The following is a 16,984-nucleotide window of genomic DNA, read 5'->3' on the forward strand; positions in this document are numbered from 1 at the left end:
ATATTTTTCTGATCAGTGGAACTGATCAAGGAATAATTATCTTTTTTGCAAATATATGATTTTCATGAGTTGTGTTTATTTGACGTCCGTGACCTTGAACAAATGAAAATGATGATGGCGATTTGTCGTGTTTTGGGTGGGTCAAATTTTGTTTAAAAAGCACAAAAAAGCATAGCAACGTTAATGAACACACAGAAAACATAAATCCACTTACCCAAATAACGAAAAATAAATCCGGAACTTTCACTTCCTCACTCACTGACGCACCACAGCACAGCACTACTTTTGAGCAAGTCGTCGGATCATTCCGATGCAATCTTTTAAACGTTTGCTGGTATGTAGTTTAATACATTTTAAAATATCAACAACATTGATGAAAATCGATTGTTATATTTCATTTTTTTGAGCTCAGTATATTGGATGTATCATAGGTCATTAAAAAATTCTAGATCTTTTGATTATTATCGAGAAGGATCCTGACAACAGGACGCCATTTTCGTCAGATTTGTATTCTACCTACATCGCATGCGTCATCAATACCACCCCCTCCATTCAAAATTTGCACCAAGTTCAAATAATGAAATTTTTATTTGAATGACTTTTAATAAATCTTTGAATTTTGATTATTCCCCAATTTCTAATTAACTGACAAAAATGGTGAACAATTAATACTATGTTCATATTTGTGAATACAGCAGGAATTCAGTCACTATCAGGCCATTATTCATTAAAGTGATGAAAAAGATCTTCATCTCGATTACTTAATAACTATGAAAGTTATACCTGAAGTTGGTTGTCTCTGACCTGAACTAAAAAAAGTATGGAAAATATTTCAAAATGAAATACAATTGTGCCATCTATGTTTGTTAATATAAACTAATAACAAAAACGGGGACCCAATCATAGTATAAATATAATAATAAATGTGGAAATACTAAATAATAGCATGCGAACTAGATAGTACCTAGGGCAAATGGAATAGATATTCCCATAAGGGAAAAATGTTCGTATGTTTTTGAATAGATATCTGAATATTGACGATCTGCCTCTGCCTATCAAATTACCGAGAATTTTGGGGAATTTTGGATTTCTATGTTGAATATTTTAAGAAAAGAAGAGAATAGCTGTTGTCAAGATTTAGAGTATTCTCTTTGTTATTGTTTCCCATTCAGTTTTTGAGTTTTTTTTAATTTGTCTTTTTTTGTAATATTCGGCTGGATGTAGAAAAAATTGGTGGAGAGAAGGGACACAAATTAGCAGTCTCATTAGGCGTATCGGTACTTGTCATTATAAAAATTTTGAACTTTAAAATACCGTATATGTACACGCCACAGGCGTTGAAACGTAACTAACTACTCCAATACTGTAACAATGGATTCCGCCAACCGCCAGTCAAATTTAACTATTGCAGTTAAATTTGACGCCAGCGTAAGGAGGCTTGTTTATTTTACCCAATAGATGCAAATGCGCGTGGTGATCATGCTTCGATCACACATTTATCATTGTTTGGGTTGCTTTTTTGTTGGATTGATATAGTTTAAGAATATATCCAATCAGATGGGTATAGGCAAGTGTATATTTCTCACATGGACTCCAAAAGTGAACGCTCCCATACCTTTATGGAGAATACCAAATCGTTTTTCTCATGGGATAACATGCTCCTCTAGGAGAAATGTCGAGAATTGAATTCCAGGAGAACTTCTAGGACTGCCAACATAAGATCTAAAGCTTTTTTAATAGGGGTGTGACGCATATGTTGCCATGCGGAAAATTTATCAATAAAAAATACAATTATTTTTATTTTGACCCGCTTGAGACACAAGTTTTTTTTAAAAAAAAACGAATGAAAAAACTTAGTGTGGCAGCATTGCCTCGTGCAAGCACAGAACTATAACTTAGAGTTATAGTTCTGTGAATGCAAGACATCTGCTCCACCGGACGAAGCTTCTGTTCACTATAGACAGAAGGAATCTGGTTAAATGTGCTCCAATAAGAAGCAACGGCACAGTATATACTCATATATATATATATATATATATATATATATATATATATATATATATATATATATACTTTTGAAATTAACATTTTATCATTGTTATGAATTAGTTCATTTGGAATAATTTAATTTCAACCCAGTAAACCACGCGCATTATACAGCCATACATAAATGAAAATCTAGTTAGGTGGTAGAAAAACTGGCCTCGTTTCCATAATAATTAATAATAAATCAGGATTCCTGTAGAAACTATTTGAACAGAATACATTTTCACCTGAAATGATTTATTTTATATATATATATATATATATATATATATATATATATATATATATATATATATGTCTGTTTTTTTCAACTAGACTGATTACTTCGAACTCTGTGTCTCAATTTATAGGGATGGATGTTTCCCTTTACCTGCGTTGCTGCCACTACCTGTGTTTGTTCGACTACCTGTTTTGGTCTTATTACCTGAGCTGCCTCTCCTGTCTCTGTTATTGTACCTGTATTGTCATGTACCGAGTTTTGCCTCTGAAGTTGAGCGGTCTGATTGCTTGTGCGAAGTGATAAAACGGATCTCCATGTTGTTGGTAATCTTTGCGCATCATCCCTCTTGTTCATATTATTAGGTCGTTTTTCAATTTCGATTGCCTCTCTGATTGTTCATAAGTAAAAGTTTTCGTTGCTTGCTAGCATTTTTGTGTTGTCGAAATTGATGTTATGTCCTGTTTGAAGTACGTGTTGGAAGAGAGAAGACGTGGTGACTTTTCCCTTCACTGCTAGTTTGTGTTCATCTTTGCGAATGTTGATTCGTCTGTTGGTCTGGCCGATGTAAGTCCTGTCACAATCATGGCATGGTACTTCATACACTCCTTGTGATTCCAGTGGTATCTGATCCTTGGGATTACGAAGCATGGACCTTATTGTTCGTTCTGGTACGAACGAAGTTGATATGTTATGTCGGTGAAGAATTCTGCTGATTTTATCTGTTGTTCCTGCAATATATGGTAGTGTGGTTGTTATGACCGGTGTATCTCGAGTTTTTTGTTGTTTCCGTGTGGTCTTGGCAGCCGCTTTTATACTTCTTTCTGAGTAGTTATTCATTTGTAGCGTTGTTTCGATGGTGTTCAACTCTTGTTGTCTGTGATCGTTGTCTGCCAGCCTCCTCGAACGTGTAATGAGTGTTTTTGCCACCGCGTGAATTTGTTTTGGGTGGTGGTGTGAATTTGCGTTTAGGTACCTGTTCGTGTGTGTTGGCTTTCGATATACCGTGTGACCTAATGTTCCGTCTGGCTTTTTCATAATCAGTACATCGAGAAATGCGAGCTGGTTGCCTTCTTCAACTTCTTTCGTAAATTTAATGCGTGGATGGATTTCATTCAAATGATTAAAAAACCTGGACAGTTCCTGGTGACCATGCGACCAAATCACGAAGATGTCATCGACATACCTCAGCCAGAGTTTAGGTTTCAAGGGTGACGTTGCTATTGCTTCGGTTTCGATTTCTTCCATAAAGAGATTGGCAACAACGGGTGATAGTGGCGAGCCCATTGGTGCCCCTTCAATTTGTCTGTATCGTTGGTCGTTATAGATGAAGTAAGTGTTTTTGATGCAATGTTCCGCCAATGTGATGATATGCTCTTCCGGTTTGTATTTCTTTTTGATTATTTCTAGTGCCTCTCCGGTGGGTACCTGGGTAAATAACGAGGTTACGTCAAAGCTGACAAGGATGTCGTCCGGACTAACGGTTTGTGTTTTCAATATGTCTATGAGGTGGTCGGCATTGCGCACATATGAATCGACCTTTTCCGCATGTGGTTGAAGTACCTGAGCAACGTGTTTCGCTAATTGATGCACTGGCGAACCTACCGAGCTCACGATTGGCCTGAGTGGTGCCCCTTCCTTGTGGACTTTGGGGAGTCCATAAAGTTTAGGCCACTTGGATGATTTCTCTCTTGGAATCAGATGTCTTTTGATTTCGTCGTCGATAGGAGAATTATTGATGGCAGTTTTTGTGGTTTTCTCTAGATAGGTAGTTGGATCTCTAACTATTTTCTTGTAGGCTGGATCCTCTAGTAGTTTCATCATTTTGGATTCATAATCTATGGTGTTTAACACTACTGTTGCATTGCCTTTGTCTGCTGGTAGGATGATGATATCCTCATTCTCTCGTAGATTTTTCAGTGCTTGGTATTCTTTATGGGGTATATTTCTGGTCGGCGGTATATATATATATATATATATATATATATATATATATATATATATATATATATATATATAATATCCCTCCGATTATCAACTAAATACCAACCGCCACTGTTTTATGGTCTAACTTTCTTCCCATAAACGAACAAAGTTATGCTGCATCCAATGTAAGGAAGGAAAAGGCTTCTTTATTGTCTTTTGCTACTCTGAGAGAAGGACAATGGACCTCATCTCCGAACGCCACAGAGGACGGTTGTACCGGTAACGACCGCTCTCAATGATGGCACGTGGATGTCATCATACATCATAATCTATAATAAAGAAAAGTTTGAATAAATAACACAAAATGAACATAATTAGGAAGATAGTATTTTTGTTCAAGTTGGTGACAAGTGTGGCTCGGTCCAACAGAGTTCTAAAAGGCGGAACCGATATCAATATTGTTTACAGCTCTCTGGGGTGCAATTTTTGAAATTCCCCGTATACGGAAAATGGACATCAAAGTGGACGAAATCCCTCGGCTCTCCATCTTCGAATGCGTCGGTCGTTGCTTCTCATTCGAACGCATTTGGCCTGTCCATTGCCACGAGGCACTTCTGCCATCCTAATTTTTTCATTCACTTTTTTTTAAAACACATTTCAATTTTTTACTGGCTGTCTCCTTCTTAAAAAAATCTATTATCGAACTGACGACCTCTGTCGAATCCGTCGACATCCAGCCTGGTTACTGTCGTAGGGGACCATCAGCCCTCTCAATACGTCTTTCACTTCGAACTTTACTTTATTTCAGAATACATCTCACTCCGACATCCACGTACCATCTTTGAGGGCAGTCGTAATCGGCACAACCGCCCTCTGTCGCGATAGGAGAGGAGGTCCTCGAGCAGAACTTCACGAACTCATGTTTCCCTTTCGCAACTCTACCCCCACCCCCAAGCAAGAGACAACTAGTAACTAGTCATCTCCTGCATGTGATGACGTTAATTGGTTAGCGAAACGCACGTCGAGAGAGAAACTTTTTGATAGATTAATTTTGCGTTTGCACCAGAGATTCACTTTCCTGTAACTTATTATTCACGTGAAAGTAGTTGTTTCAAGGAGGATTTTGTTCCAATTTGTTTAAAAAACTTCTGTTTAGATAAAGAGTTTTTATTTTATTTCTTCCTTTCTTTGAAAGTTTCCCCATTCTTTGCTTAATGATGGAGAAGTAGAAAACCAAAAGAGCAGAATAAAAAGTTAGATGATTTTGATGAAAAAAAAAAAAAAAATGTAAATCTTCAGAAATATGCCAAAGTAATTATCTACAACTTTTACAATGTCTGAAACAACTATGAAAATAAAGAAAAAATCGAAAACAGTGAGTTTTATTTACAAATATCCTAGATTTCTTATCATTGTCATTGTATAAATAGGTCCTTATATTCTATTACAAGTTGGCACTTCAAATATATCAGCTTGGCAATGCAAACAAAAAAAAATCAGGAAAACTACGACTATGCTTTATTGTTTTTTGCTATGTTGTGTGTAGCCCAGTTTACTGATGTCTTCCATGAATTCGAAAGGGCTTCATCAAATTTAGACCTAAAATGTTGTAAGGCTTCTTCTTCTGTTTTATTCATAACCTACAAATAGAAAAAAAAATATTTAGTGTGTAGATGAATATTCTAAAATAAAAAAATTATGCGAAACTACCTCCACAAATCATAATTATGTATTCTTCCTTTCCTTTCCAGTCAACCATATTTTATTACCATGCCAAAAGGAAAGAACCAACTTAATTTTTTTTAAGCAAATCAATAACAATTTAGGAAATGTATCATATTCTATGAAGATGGAATAAACAAAATAATATCCGAATATTCCTGGAGTTCTATCCCAACACCAAACCGTTATTTGTAACACCTCGACACGTGTTTCAATCACAAAGTGATCATCTTCACAATGAAGATGTATCTTCCTCTTAATTAGTTTAATCTATCCCAACACCAAACCGTTATTTTTAACACTTCGACACGTGTTTCAATCACCAAGTGATCATCTTCTTAATCAGTTAAATCTATCCCAACACCAAACCGTTATTTTTAACGCCTCGACACGTGTTTCAATCACCAAGTGACCATTTTCAAGAGGTAGATTAATCTTACTCTTGAAGATGATCACTTGGTGATTGAGACATGTGTCTTCGTGATTGAAACACGTGTCTTAGCGATTGAAACGCGTGTCTTGGTGATTGAAACACGTGTCTAGCTATTGAAAATAACGATTTGGTGTTGGGAAGAATCTCCAGTAATATTCATTACTACACCAAAGGTTCCAAACAGTGCATCACAAAAAAAAATAATATCCAATTATAATCTTGAAATGACAGCTTCCACGAACTAAGATTTTTGTTAGGATTTTTTGATATATTCTTAGTAATTGCTTTTAATTCCAAGTAAAGAATGTAATGTTAATGATTTGCCGAAACACTTATCATATTGTCAAATTACAATGTTTGCTGATGATACGACAATCGCTGTATCAGGAAGAGATCTCAAAATATTGATAGAACAAATCAATTGTGTTATTAAAAAAATCTCAAAATGATGTCAACTTAACCACCTCATCTTAAACACTGCCAAATCTGTTTCTATGAGATTCTACAACTGAAGGAGAAATATTCCAGATCACATATGTGACTCACTCGATATTGATGTTGTAACTTGCTAAAGTTTTGGGTACAATTTTGGACGAACAACTGACTTGGGATTTACATTAGTGTATGTTGTAAATTGAACAAAGCATATTTGCAATAAAACAGATGAAGCAATGAATAATCAGGTCAAGTCTGCTGAGTGTCTACTATGCAATGACGTAATCACACATTTATTACAATATAATATCTTGGGGAAGTGCAAAAAACTTTATCAAGATCTTTGTAGTACAGAAACGACTAGTGAGACTGATATTTAACATGAACTACTTAGAGAGTTGTAGGCCAGTATTCATTAGAGAAAGGCTTATGTCAGCTCCCTGCATATACATATATAAATGTGTGAACTACGCCAGAAAAAGCTAGTCACTACTTGAAAAAATCTCATCATGTCATGAATATCCAACCCGTAATGGAAATTTATTAAAGATTCCTAGACACAAAATCTCCAAATTTAAAGAATCACCACTATAATGCAGTCAACCTTTACAATGTGCTGCTGTCAGCTATTACATAAATTAAAACAGACAAGTTATTCTATAGGAATTTCAAAAACTACACCTCACGATTTGATCTCCACTGTAATTATGATTCATATCGAAAGTTCGAACCTACCAAGGTATCTCTTAGATAATTCAGATCTTTTTCAGAAGTCAACTCTGGAAGACCTGTGGAAATCATCATAGCAAAAAGTGATATGAACAAGTTACCATGCTTTCTCAAAATCATAAACGCCTGAAAAAAAAATAATTAGCTTTGATTGCTTTGCATTGAACTAAAAGAAAATTAACCTTCTCGCAGTATTCTTGAAAAATTTTAAATTCCAACGCTTTTGAGTTCTGTCCTTTATTGATCACATAGACAAAATCGTGAGTCAAAACGAAGGGAACACGTTCCCTTTTGAAGCCAAACTTCTCTTTGAAATGACCCAAAATATGACCAAAATCAACGTGGAACAACTGAAAGAAAAACATACATTGTGCAAATATTTATAAAATGACTGATGTTTAGATTTGAAATCCATTATTATTGATACTTACTTGGCCATTTTCTTTGACCATGATGTTGTCAGAATGCCTGTCGGCAATTCCTAATACATAAGTTGCTACACAATATCCCGCACAGGATAAAGTGAATTCGTTCACAGCTTTATTCAAGGCAGCTTCCGAAGTATTATAATCTTTCAACCAAGCTGAAAAAAGTCAATCAAAACATTTGTTGGATGATTCGCAAAAAAATAATTTGATTTGAAGAGATCTTCAAGATATCGTAAATTAATCTTGTACCTAATATAGGACCCTTTCTGAACGCAGCTGTGGCAGTGAACATCCCCTTTTCCTTCTGGATGTTGGCAATGGTATCAGCATTCAAAACTACTTCAATCATTCCTACACGATGCTCTAATGATATGCAACCATAAGGATTCATCCTGAAATCAAACAACCCTCTTGATAGATAGAAAGAAACTATCATAAAGTAACAAACTTTTATTTAGAACTCATTATCTTACGAAACAACAAGAATTCACAAATCATCTCAGAATATTTCGACTATTCACTTCACCACTCTTACTTTTAATAAACTCTGGTAATAAACTCAATGAGCTCTTACTAGTAATTTTTCGAAACGGAATTCAAACAGGGCTATTTTGCTAAAAAGCTACAATAGCGGTATTCAGCTTCAGTTGTTCAAAGAAACATCAGTATGGAGTGTATGTATCATAACTACAAATCTCAGGCAGACCAAATAATGGCTTCTAACATGGTTACAAAATTAAAGAAATAATCCTGCAGAAATGTGATGTGTATAAGTAGTATCTGGGAGAATTCTAAATTATAATGGGCTTCAGATAGAAGATTATCAAAAACATATAACAGGAAACCCACTCCTGATGATTGTTAGCTCAAACAATCAATACATTTTTCTTCTGTACCGGTTGGTCACATTCAATTCAGTTCCTCCAAATTAAAACCTTGGGAAACCTTAGATTTGCTTTGAAGAAACGATTGAAATTCATTAGACATACTTTTTTTCAAATGAAAGCTGGAGCTGATAATATTTTAACATCCATTTGAAAAATGTCTGCTTGGCTATCGTCTGTAAGCTAGTGATTGGGCAAGCGCATTATGAAAGCGGTAATTTCTTTTATCGTTTTATCACTATGAAAAAAAGAATGTGACATGTTTGAACCTGAAAACTTCATAATTTTGAAACATAAAAACACATTTTCATGGTCAATGACTCAAAATTATATGGCAACTGACAATGACATGTTTATCTCAGCTCTTCTTATTCTTCTCCTGTATTCAAGAACATTCAGTTCAGTTCTTAACTCTGAATCATCTCTTCAAATTTATTTATCATATAAATGAGTTATCGAACCTAATACTTTAGACTTCAACGATAAATCTTTTAACAACATGCGGCAGAATCCTTTTTATATACTTATGTAAATAACAAACTTATTTTTTCTGGAAATTGTCCATTTCTACTCTAAAAGCACTGGACTTGAGGTCTATGACTAGAAAACTGCAATCGAAACTCGATTAATGGAAACAGAAAAATAATCGTCGATTTTTTTTTCTTTTGTGAACAAAAGCAAACAAACACCCAATAATAAATTAGTACTGTGTAATTAAAACTATTTTTTATCGATTTGTAGGTTATAGCTGTAAATTATCTACAGTGAATATTTTGTAACTTCACTACAAAAGTCATTTCTCTTTGGAAGAGTCATAATGTTGTTGTTAATGCGATTTTAATGGTTTTTACTATGTAGGGTACTACTTATATAATTTTGTATTCAATTTTTGTAAAACAGGGGTTTCCCGTTTATACTGAATAAATAAATAAATACTGGAGAGAAATATCCAGAAATTTACTCACCTCAAATCCAAACCCTCTCTTTTCCATAACCTATCCATGATTCGAATCATTTGCAGAGTCAACATATCTTGCCGAAGATCATCCCCATTTTTAAAAATAATGTACACGTCCTCCCCATAAGTGTCAGAATTCTCAAAAACTATCCACAAAGGCTTCATTTTGCTGTCCATCACCCGGCATTTCTCTAGCCTGAGGAGAAAATAGCACACAAATAAAATATGATCATATCATTTCCTTGAGATTTACCTTATCCTTGAACACCTATAACTCGGGTTTAGGGGATTTCTAGTATGATTCAGTAACATTTCGGTGTTTGATTCATTAAGATATTTCCTAAGAGCCGATTTGGCTTTATCTTTGTCTTTCTTTTGCCGTACCAGATCACTGCATGTTTTCAATCTCTCTAGGCATTCCAACTGTCTCTGCAGAGCCACCATGTGCTCTTGAGAGCCCCTGCAATAAGCTTCCAGGATCAGACCAAAACGAACTGACACAGCAGGAACCTGCATTTCCGACCTGAAAAGAAAATTCTTCCAGAAAACGAATATCATATTTAGAATGAATAATTAATTCAACTGATGAATCACGCACAGATGGTTTTATAACCAACTCCTTACATAACTCAACAAATATTGGAGGACCTGTAAGAAACAAAAAATGAATGGAAATCTACCAAAAGTAATCTTTCAACTTTATTGTATTTATAATAAATTTTTATCTTTGTGATAACCTATAAGCAAGACTAAATAAGAAAAGCGGAAGTGACCTACACTTAAAAAACAACTACCAATTCTGAACAAAACTCTTGAAGTCACTAGGCCATGTCCCCAAATTTGGGATAGTACATAATTCCCTAGGTTAGTTAAAGACAAGCAGACTTCAAGGCCAACCCAATTTACGAAATATTATGTCTCCGAACCGGATGTAATAATGTCAAGACAGACAATTCCACTTTCTGCTTGGATACATTTGTTCAAATAGACACCAATTCGTCTTGGCACAATCATGTCGCTGGAATTGCAAAGACTGCTTCTCAAAAGCTCAAAAACTTTCATTGGAAAATGATTATTTATTTTGGTAGTAACTTTCTTCAATGGAATTTCAAAAGGATGAAACTTCTGAAGAAATAACTCAAAGGACATCGAAACGAGTGAATCTGATACAGATTATATTTCAGTCACAGAAATAATACTTCGTTCAATCTACCGCAACAATTATTAACAAAAATGTTACTCACCGGAGATGCCAAAAAAGAAAATGCCCTATTTGCTGGTTGGTAAGCGCCCTTTTGATCAAGAAAATTACTAAATCGCATTCCAAGTAAAGTTCATGTTTCAGAGCTTGCACCAGTTGAAGAAGATACAACTGAAGATCACTGTCGCTGCAAAAAAAATTAAAGAAATTATGCCTTTTGTAAAATATTGTTTCTCCATTCTTACCTAACGTCCATCAAGCATTCCACAGCAAACTTTCTAACTTCCTGATCAGCATAAGCATAATCGAGCAGTTCCAGGGCCTTTTCCACTGATAATTTGGGCCAGTTTTTAAGCATGGCGACAACTTGGCTGACCACTTCTCTTTTATCCCAGTCGATACAATAAAGGAGGTTTGGTAGAACTTCTGGTTCTTTCTCTCTCCAATAATCCCTGAGAGCCCAAATGTTTTTGCGATCCTAAGGAAAAATATTTGCTGATGATATTTTTTGTATAAAATAGTAAATCCATCATAATAGCATTAACTCTGTTTTGGTTCTCAAAAAATTGGTATATATTATTTTATTATTTCGAAAACCCAGTACAACCCATAAATCTCTAAAATGACATGTTTATTGCTGAAACTGAAATATGAATTGCCTCACATTGTTTCAGTTGAATGTGCAGCTTGAATTGAAACTACTGAGGTGAAGAACAAATATATAAAAATGGTTCATATAAGTTAATATTCAATCTTTTGAAATTATTCACCTATTCACCAATATAGAGGTTACAAAGTGGAGGAGTAGCATTTTTTTAGAGAGACCATTGTGTATGATGAAATTTTAAAAATGTAGTCTTCTTGGTGACAATAATTAGCTTGATCAAAATTGTTTCTTGTACTACTTGGAGAATGAAAATGCCCAAACAATTATTTCATAACACGCTAATTTAAATAGCTATTGTAAGTGAACTCCCTTTATAGAATACTAGTACTATGTTACTGTATCGCTGCTGTTCTAATGTTTTGACAGAATCAGAATCAACGAACTTAGTCGTGCGCAGCGTTATAGAACAGTGCTTTCAAAAAATTGTTCTACAGCGCCATCTAGTGCCGAGTTACAGAAAAATTGATAGCCTAAAAACCTTCTCTATGAAAAATTACTTATACATGTCAAGTTTCGTCACGATCGGTTGAGCGATGTAGAAGTTTATCACTTATCAACCAACCAACAAACATACATTTTTATATATTAGATTTTCCAAAAATATATGCCTATTAGTTCAATAGTTATATCAAAAATAAAAATGAAAAAACAGATAGTAGATGATTCACAATAAGAAAATTATAAATTTTTTAAATGAAATGTCATTTTTACATTCCCCCTTCATACTTTCATATGTTTTGTCCTTCTACACTATTGTGTAAGAGGGTATTTCAAAAATGTAGTTTTTTCGTTGACAATTTTCAATTTGATTACATTTTTTTGTATTAGGTTCTATACTGTTTCTTTTATACATTAATGATTTTACCAACATATTGATTACAGGAAGTTTTACCTTATTTGCTGACGACACCACATTAGTGTGGCATGACAAGGACAAAAACAGATTGCATAACAAAATGTGCTAAGACATGAATAAAGTGAAGAATTGGCTGGACTCGAATCTTTTATCATTGAATACCAGCAAAACAAATATATTGGCATTCAAGTGTAATATACCTAATATTTCCCTAGACAATAACACAATAAAAAACACACAGGCAAATAAAAGATAAAGTGTGCCATTTATCTGAAGAACCCAGAAGCCATAACAGCACTTTACTGTACCTGATCGTGAGCTTCATATAAATTATCGACTTCGTTCAACAACTTCCTGCAATTTGCTATTTCTTCTTCAGTCTTCTCACTCATTTCTCCTTCTGGATCTTCCTTCTTAAAATTAGCATAGTCGATCATCGTTTCTATCGATGGAAAAATTATACTTTGATCCCTTGGACGACTAAAAAAAGGAATTGAGTTGTTTTGAAGCACAACAGCAGAACAGTATTTCCATCCGCCCCGAAATTCTTCTTACCTTTTAATGAATAAAGTGATTGTGGTGGAATATTCGGTGTTTGGATTACTAACAACTGTGCCTAAGGGATGAAGAACATCGTCTGATGTCATGTCTTCAGCATAGGTCCACATATAGAGAGTCATGGCACCACTTTTTAGTTGACTTTTAAAATCGTATACTGAGGTATTGGCCCAAGCTAGAGGGTTGTTTATATCCTAAAAGCGATTTGATTGAAATATATTGAACTATAAAGATCATTGGTGTATTTTTATTTATTTACAGTTGAAGATTGCAAAATAAATCAAACATAAATCTGATTTGAATATTTTCACATGTTCATAAAAAAAATAAATATAACAGTTCAGTTTCCAAATGAAAAAACTTTAGATTTTATAGCAGAGAGAATTGACAGATGAATCAATTCAATATTTGTTTGAGGGTGATTGACAATGTTTCATGATTAGTTCAGACTTACATTGTCTAATATTATATAAAATGATTTGAAATCCCTAAAAGAACCAATACAAATGAAAAATTAAAAACAATATCTGAAAATAACAATTATAGGAATCACACGTTAAAAGGTAAGACCTCAGAAGTTTCTCAACCTCTGAGAGTTGTCGTTCGTATGGGGGCAGCAGCTGATTAACGGAAAACAGATTTTAAACAGATATTAAGCAAAAAAAACCCTGAAATGAAATTACAGAGAAATAAAACGTATAGACAGACAGAAGCCAGAATTGACATTAGAAATCTTTTTCAATAATGATTATTTTTTATAAAATTACTCATTAAACAAAAAAGTTCACATCACAACTTTTTCTATTTTTGGGTACAGCTTCAACTGATGAAGATTCAGTGTACAGAAATGTGTAGTATTTCAGTGAATTGTTTTTTGGAAAACCTAATTTTCTTGGTTATTATGGATTTTCATAAGTATAAATTATTTTTTATAAAAAGCCAATACATCAATGTCTTATGCATGATAGCTGAAAGAAGAAGTCAATTCACTACTCACCTTGCTAGATTCTTTAGTTTTCTTAGTCTTAGTTCCCTTACTATATTTATTTACTTCATAAACCACGAAACACAACTTAGCGTTTCTAGGAATATTACATATTTGAATATCAAAGACTAGTTCAGTATTTATTTTACATTCACACTTATCATCTACAACGCAGTCAATAGTTCTCTTAGGTTGGCAGAGAGATTTTCCACCGTGAAATATTCCAGCCTGTATACCGATCTAGAAATAAAAATCACTGAATAATTTTGACATACTCAACTTTTGTACTAATATTTTACCTCTGGTGCCTTTCTGGGATCACAATTCAATTTACTAACTGTACAAACTTTAACTATATAATTTTCATTAACATCCCATGATGAAACACTATTTTTCTTCTTTCTCAATGTATTTGTAGATCCATAGGAGGTTGAGCGTGTCTTATTTTCAAATATATCAAGAGTTTCATAATCATTAGATTGAAACACTACAAAAATTAAATAAACGTGAGTACAAAGTTTCCCTAAAAACCCTGGTGTAATCTCCAAGATTTATAAGTGTAAATATTTTTGTGAATACTCTGCGTATGGTTTTCTTGATGCCAAACAGAAACACTTTTGAAATAAATTCCTCTAACCAAGATAACCAAACTTTTATTAATCTTCTGGGAATGCTGACGTATTACAACTAGAAATGGATGAAACTTATGAACATGTGCAGTAAACAAAGTCAGTTTTTGCTATAAGAAAAAATCCTAATGCTCTCAGGAGTCATAATGATCTCTTGAGGACGCTAACTTGGTTAGCGAAACGAGTGTCGAGAGACCGTTATTTTATTCTGGTGTTGGGAAAATGTTTTCATGTTTCAATTCTATCAACAAATGTTTTCAAACCTAGCTATGACAAAATAACAACTCAGTGATTACACCATGGTTTTTATAAATTTTGGAATTCATTAAATACTTGACAACAGATCCCTGTTCAATTTTACCTGGAACTCTATCAACGTGCATGGTAACTAAAGTAGGCATGATATCCCTGGTGAGGCAGTCTTGAATGTATTGGTATTCGATAATTTCGTTGTCTCCAACAAGGAACTCATCTTGACCACTCACTTTCAAAACGTACTCACTAACCCTCTCGTTCCTGGTATTCATAATCGTAGCTCTTTTATATAATATCATTTCGAGTAATTTCTTGGGATTGATGGTGGGGGGTACGTTGAAAGTAAAGGAACTTTGCATGATCTCCTTCTCAGTTCGTTTTTCATTGAAGTCCAATTCGTGGTCAAATTTTGTTGAAATGTTTATATTCCTGTTTTCGCTAAGAGTTTCATTAAGAATATAACTATTCTTTGTTATTCTTGGGGGAAATTGGTAAAAGAGACGGTCAACCCAAGTTTGTTTTGATCTGGCCTGAGCAAATTCCTCTCCCATTCTAGCCATTTTAAAGCGGAAGTCGTTTATTTCTGAGCTATTCAGTGCATCAAATTCCTGGAGACCTGAGATATAAAAAAGATGAATAATACCTTGATGGAAGGGGATTTTTTTGAAGAGATTTGGTAAACATTCATTTTAATGTTGAACTTGACAACAATTAGTCTTCTTTCGGTGATATGGCCATACAAAAGTCGAGAAATTGACTTAAAAATTGATACTGTTTTTAAATTTATGTGGTAATATCATCTGGAATGTAATTCCACAAATAGTGTGTTAGATTATGGGTTTCTGGTTCTGGGTGTGTAGAAATATTTGAAGAAGTTCACTTTAACATTGATATACAAAAAATACAAAGGAGTTTAAAATCTGACATCACTCTTCAAAATAGCTATATGGCGAGTCCAAATAAATGAATAACAAGTGTTATTTTGTTGAAATGGAATTTGGAATTAGATATTGAAATTACGCTTGGTGCAAGGTGTCATTTTGAGTTTTAACCCCCAAAAGTGAGAAATAGTCTTTTTTTTTAACGATTTCAACGTTTATTTGACCACATCTCCGAAAGCAGACAGAAACACCAAGTTTCAACCTCGGATTCATGATCAGCAGACAAAAATTTGTAAGTCTAAACATGTTTCAAAAACTAACACGAGTATTTACCGAAAAGATAAATAAAACTTTTACAGCTTAACTGAAATTTCTTACGTTTTCCTATGAGATGACCAATAGAAATATTTATTGAATCGTCAGCTTTTTCTCCTCTACACTCTGTGATGATCAGGACGGCCCCAGTTGGTCGAATATCACATAATTTTCTTGTCTCATCAATGAGCTTTTCTCTCTCTGCCATTGAATTGACATAAGTGAATATGTAGACCGACATGTCGTGAAGTTTTCCGAAGAGAGGAAACTTTGACGCTTCCTCCCACAGATCCTGAAAAGTTAATAAAAAGTTACCCTGGTAAAAAACTCCCCAAAATCTCGATGACCAACCTCTTTGATTTCAGCAAGTGTAGCATTGTAATTAACGCTAAGTAGAATTATTATTCCATTAGGTAGTAAACATGTTAATTCGATCATGCATTCTGTGGAGACCTGATTCCAGAAATCTGGCATATACTCTGCTGGAATTGGTACCATTTTGTACGATGTTTATTCACCAAGATTTATTATATCATATTCCCAGGGGCTTTTTTCTGCATTATTTGACGCTTTCTATGAAGTATATGCATTTTTTGGGGAAATCCAGTTGAATCATCCAAAGAAGTTTCAATAACTTTTCTCATCGGTCCTTGGTAAAAAAACCTGTACTTAGCAAAGAAATGAGAGAAATTAACAACGAGATATTCAAATACTTTTGAATTAGTGAGAAATAATAATATTTTGATAATAAACTTATTAAGACTTCCGTCAGTTTTTAACACCCATGAAAACAACAGTGTAGCCAACTGCTGGTTAGTTCTTAAAAAAAAAAATACTTTTGACACCACAAAATTGTTTT

At 34.1% G+C, this 16,984-nt stretch overlaps 1 protein-coding gene and 1 long non-coding RNA gene across 2 annotated transcripts; one reads left to right on the forward strand and one right to left on the reverse strand.

Moving 5' to 3' along the window:
- Positions 1–40: 40 nt before the first annotated feature.
- On the forward strand, positions 41–5,364 carry LOC141482413 (uncharacterized). The gene is made up of 2 exons (XR_012465518.1): positions 41–136; positions 4,998–5,364. It is a non-coding gene; the product is annotated as an uncharacterized lncRNA (long non-coding RNA).
- Positions 5,365–5,555: 191 nt separating this feature from the next.
- Positions 5,556–16,928, reverse strand: Pi3K92E (Phosphatidylinositol 3-kinase 92E). Its single transcript, XM_023174494.2, has 16 exons — positions 16,477–16,928; positions 16,189–16,417; positions 15,036–15,545; positions 14,345–14,532; positions 14,058–14,285; positions 13,058–13,254; positions 12,811–12,982; positions 11,225–11,457; positions 11,023–11,166; positions 10,032–10,301; positions 9,786–9,974; positions 8,186–8,328; positions 7,940–8,091; positions 7,691–7,858; positions 7,515–7,634; positions 5,556–5,829 (listed from the first exon to the last, which is right to left on the reverse strand). The coding sequence occupies exons 1-16, from the start codon at positions 16,621–16,623 to the stop codon at positions 5,701–5,703; spliced, it is 3,219 nt and encodes a 1,072-aa protein (XP_023030262.1). The 5' UTR covers positions 16,624–16,928; the 3' UTR covers positions 5,556–5,700.
- Positions 16,929–16,984: the final 56 nt, after the last annotated feature.

This window comes from Leptinotarsa decemlineata, unplaced genomic scaffold, assembly GCF_025532065.1.
Source record: "Leptinotarsa decemlineata unplaced genomic scaffold, Ldec_3_MD MMD2_tig00001064_RagTag_RagTag, whole genome shotgun sequence".
NCBI lineage: Eukaryota > Metazoa > Arthropoda > Insecta > Coleoptera > Chrysomelidae > Leptinotarsa > Leptinotarsa decemlineata.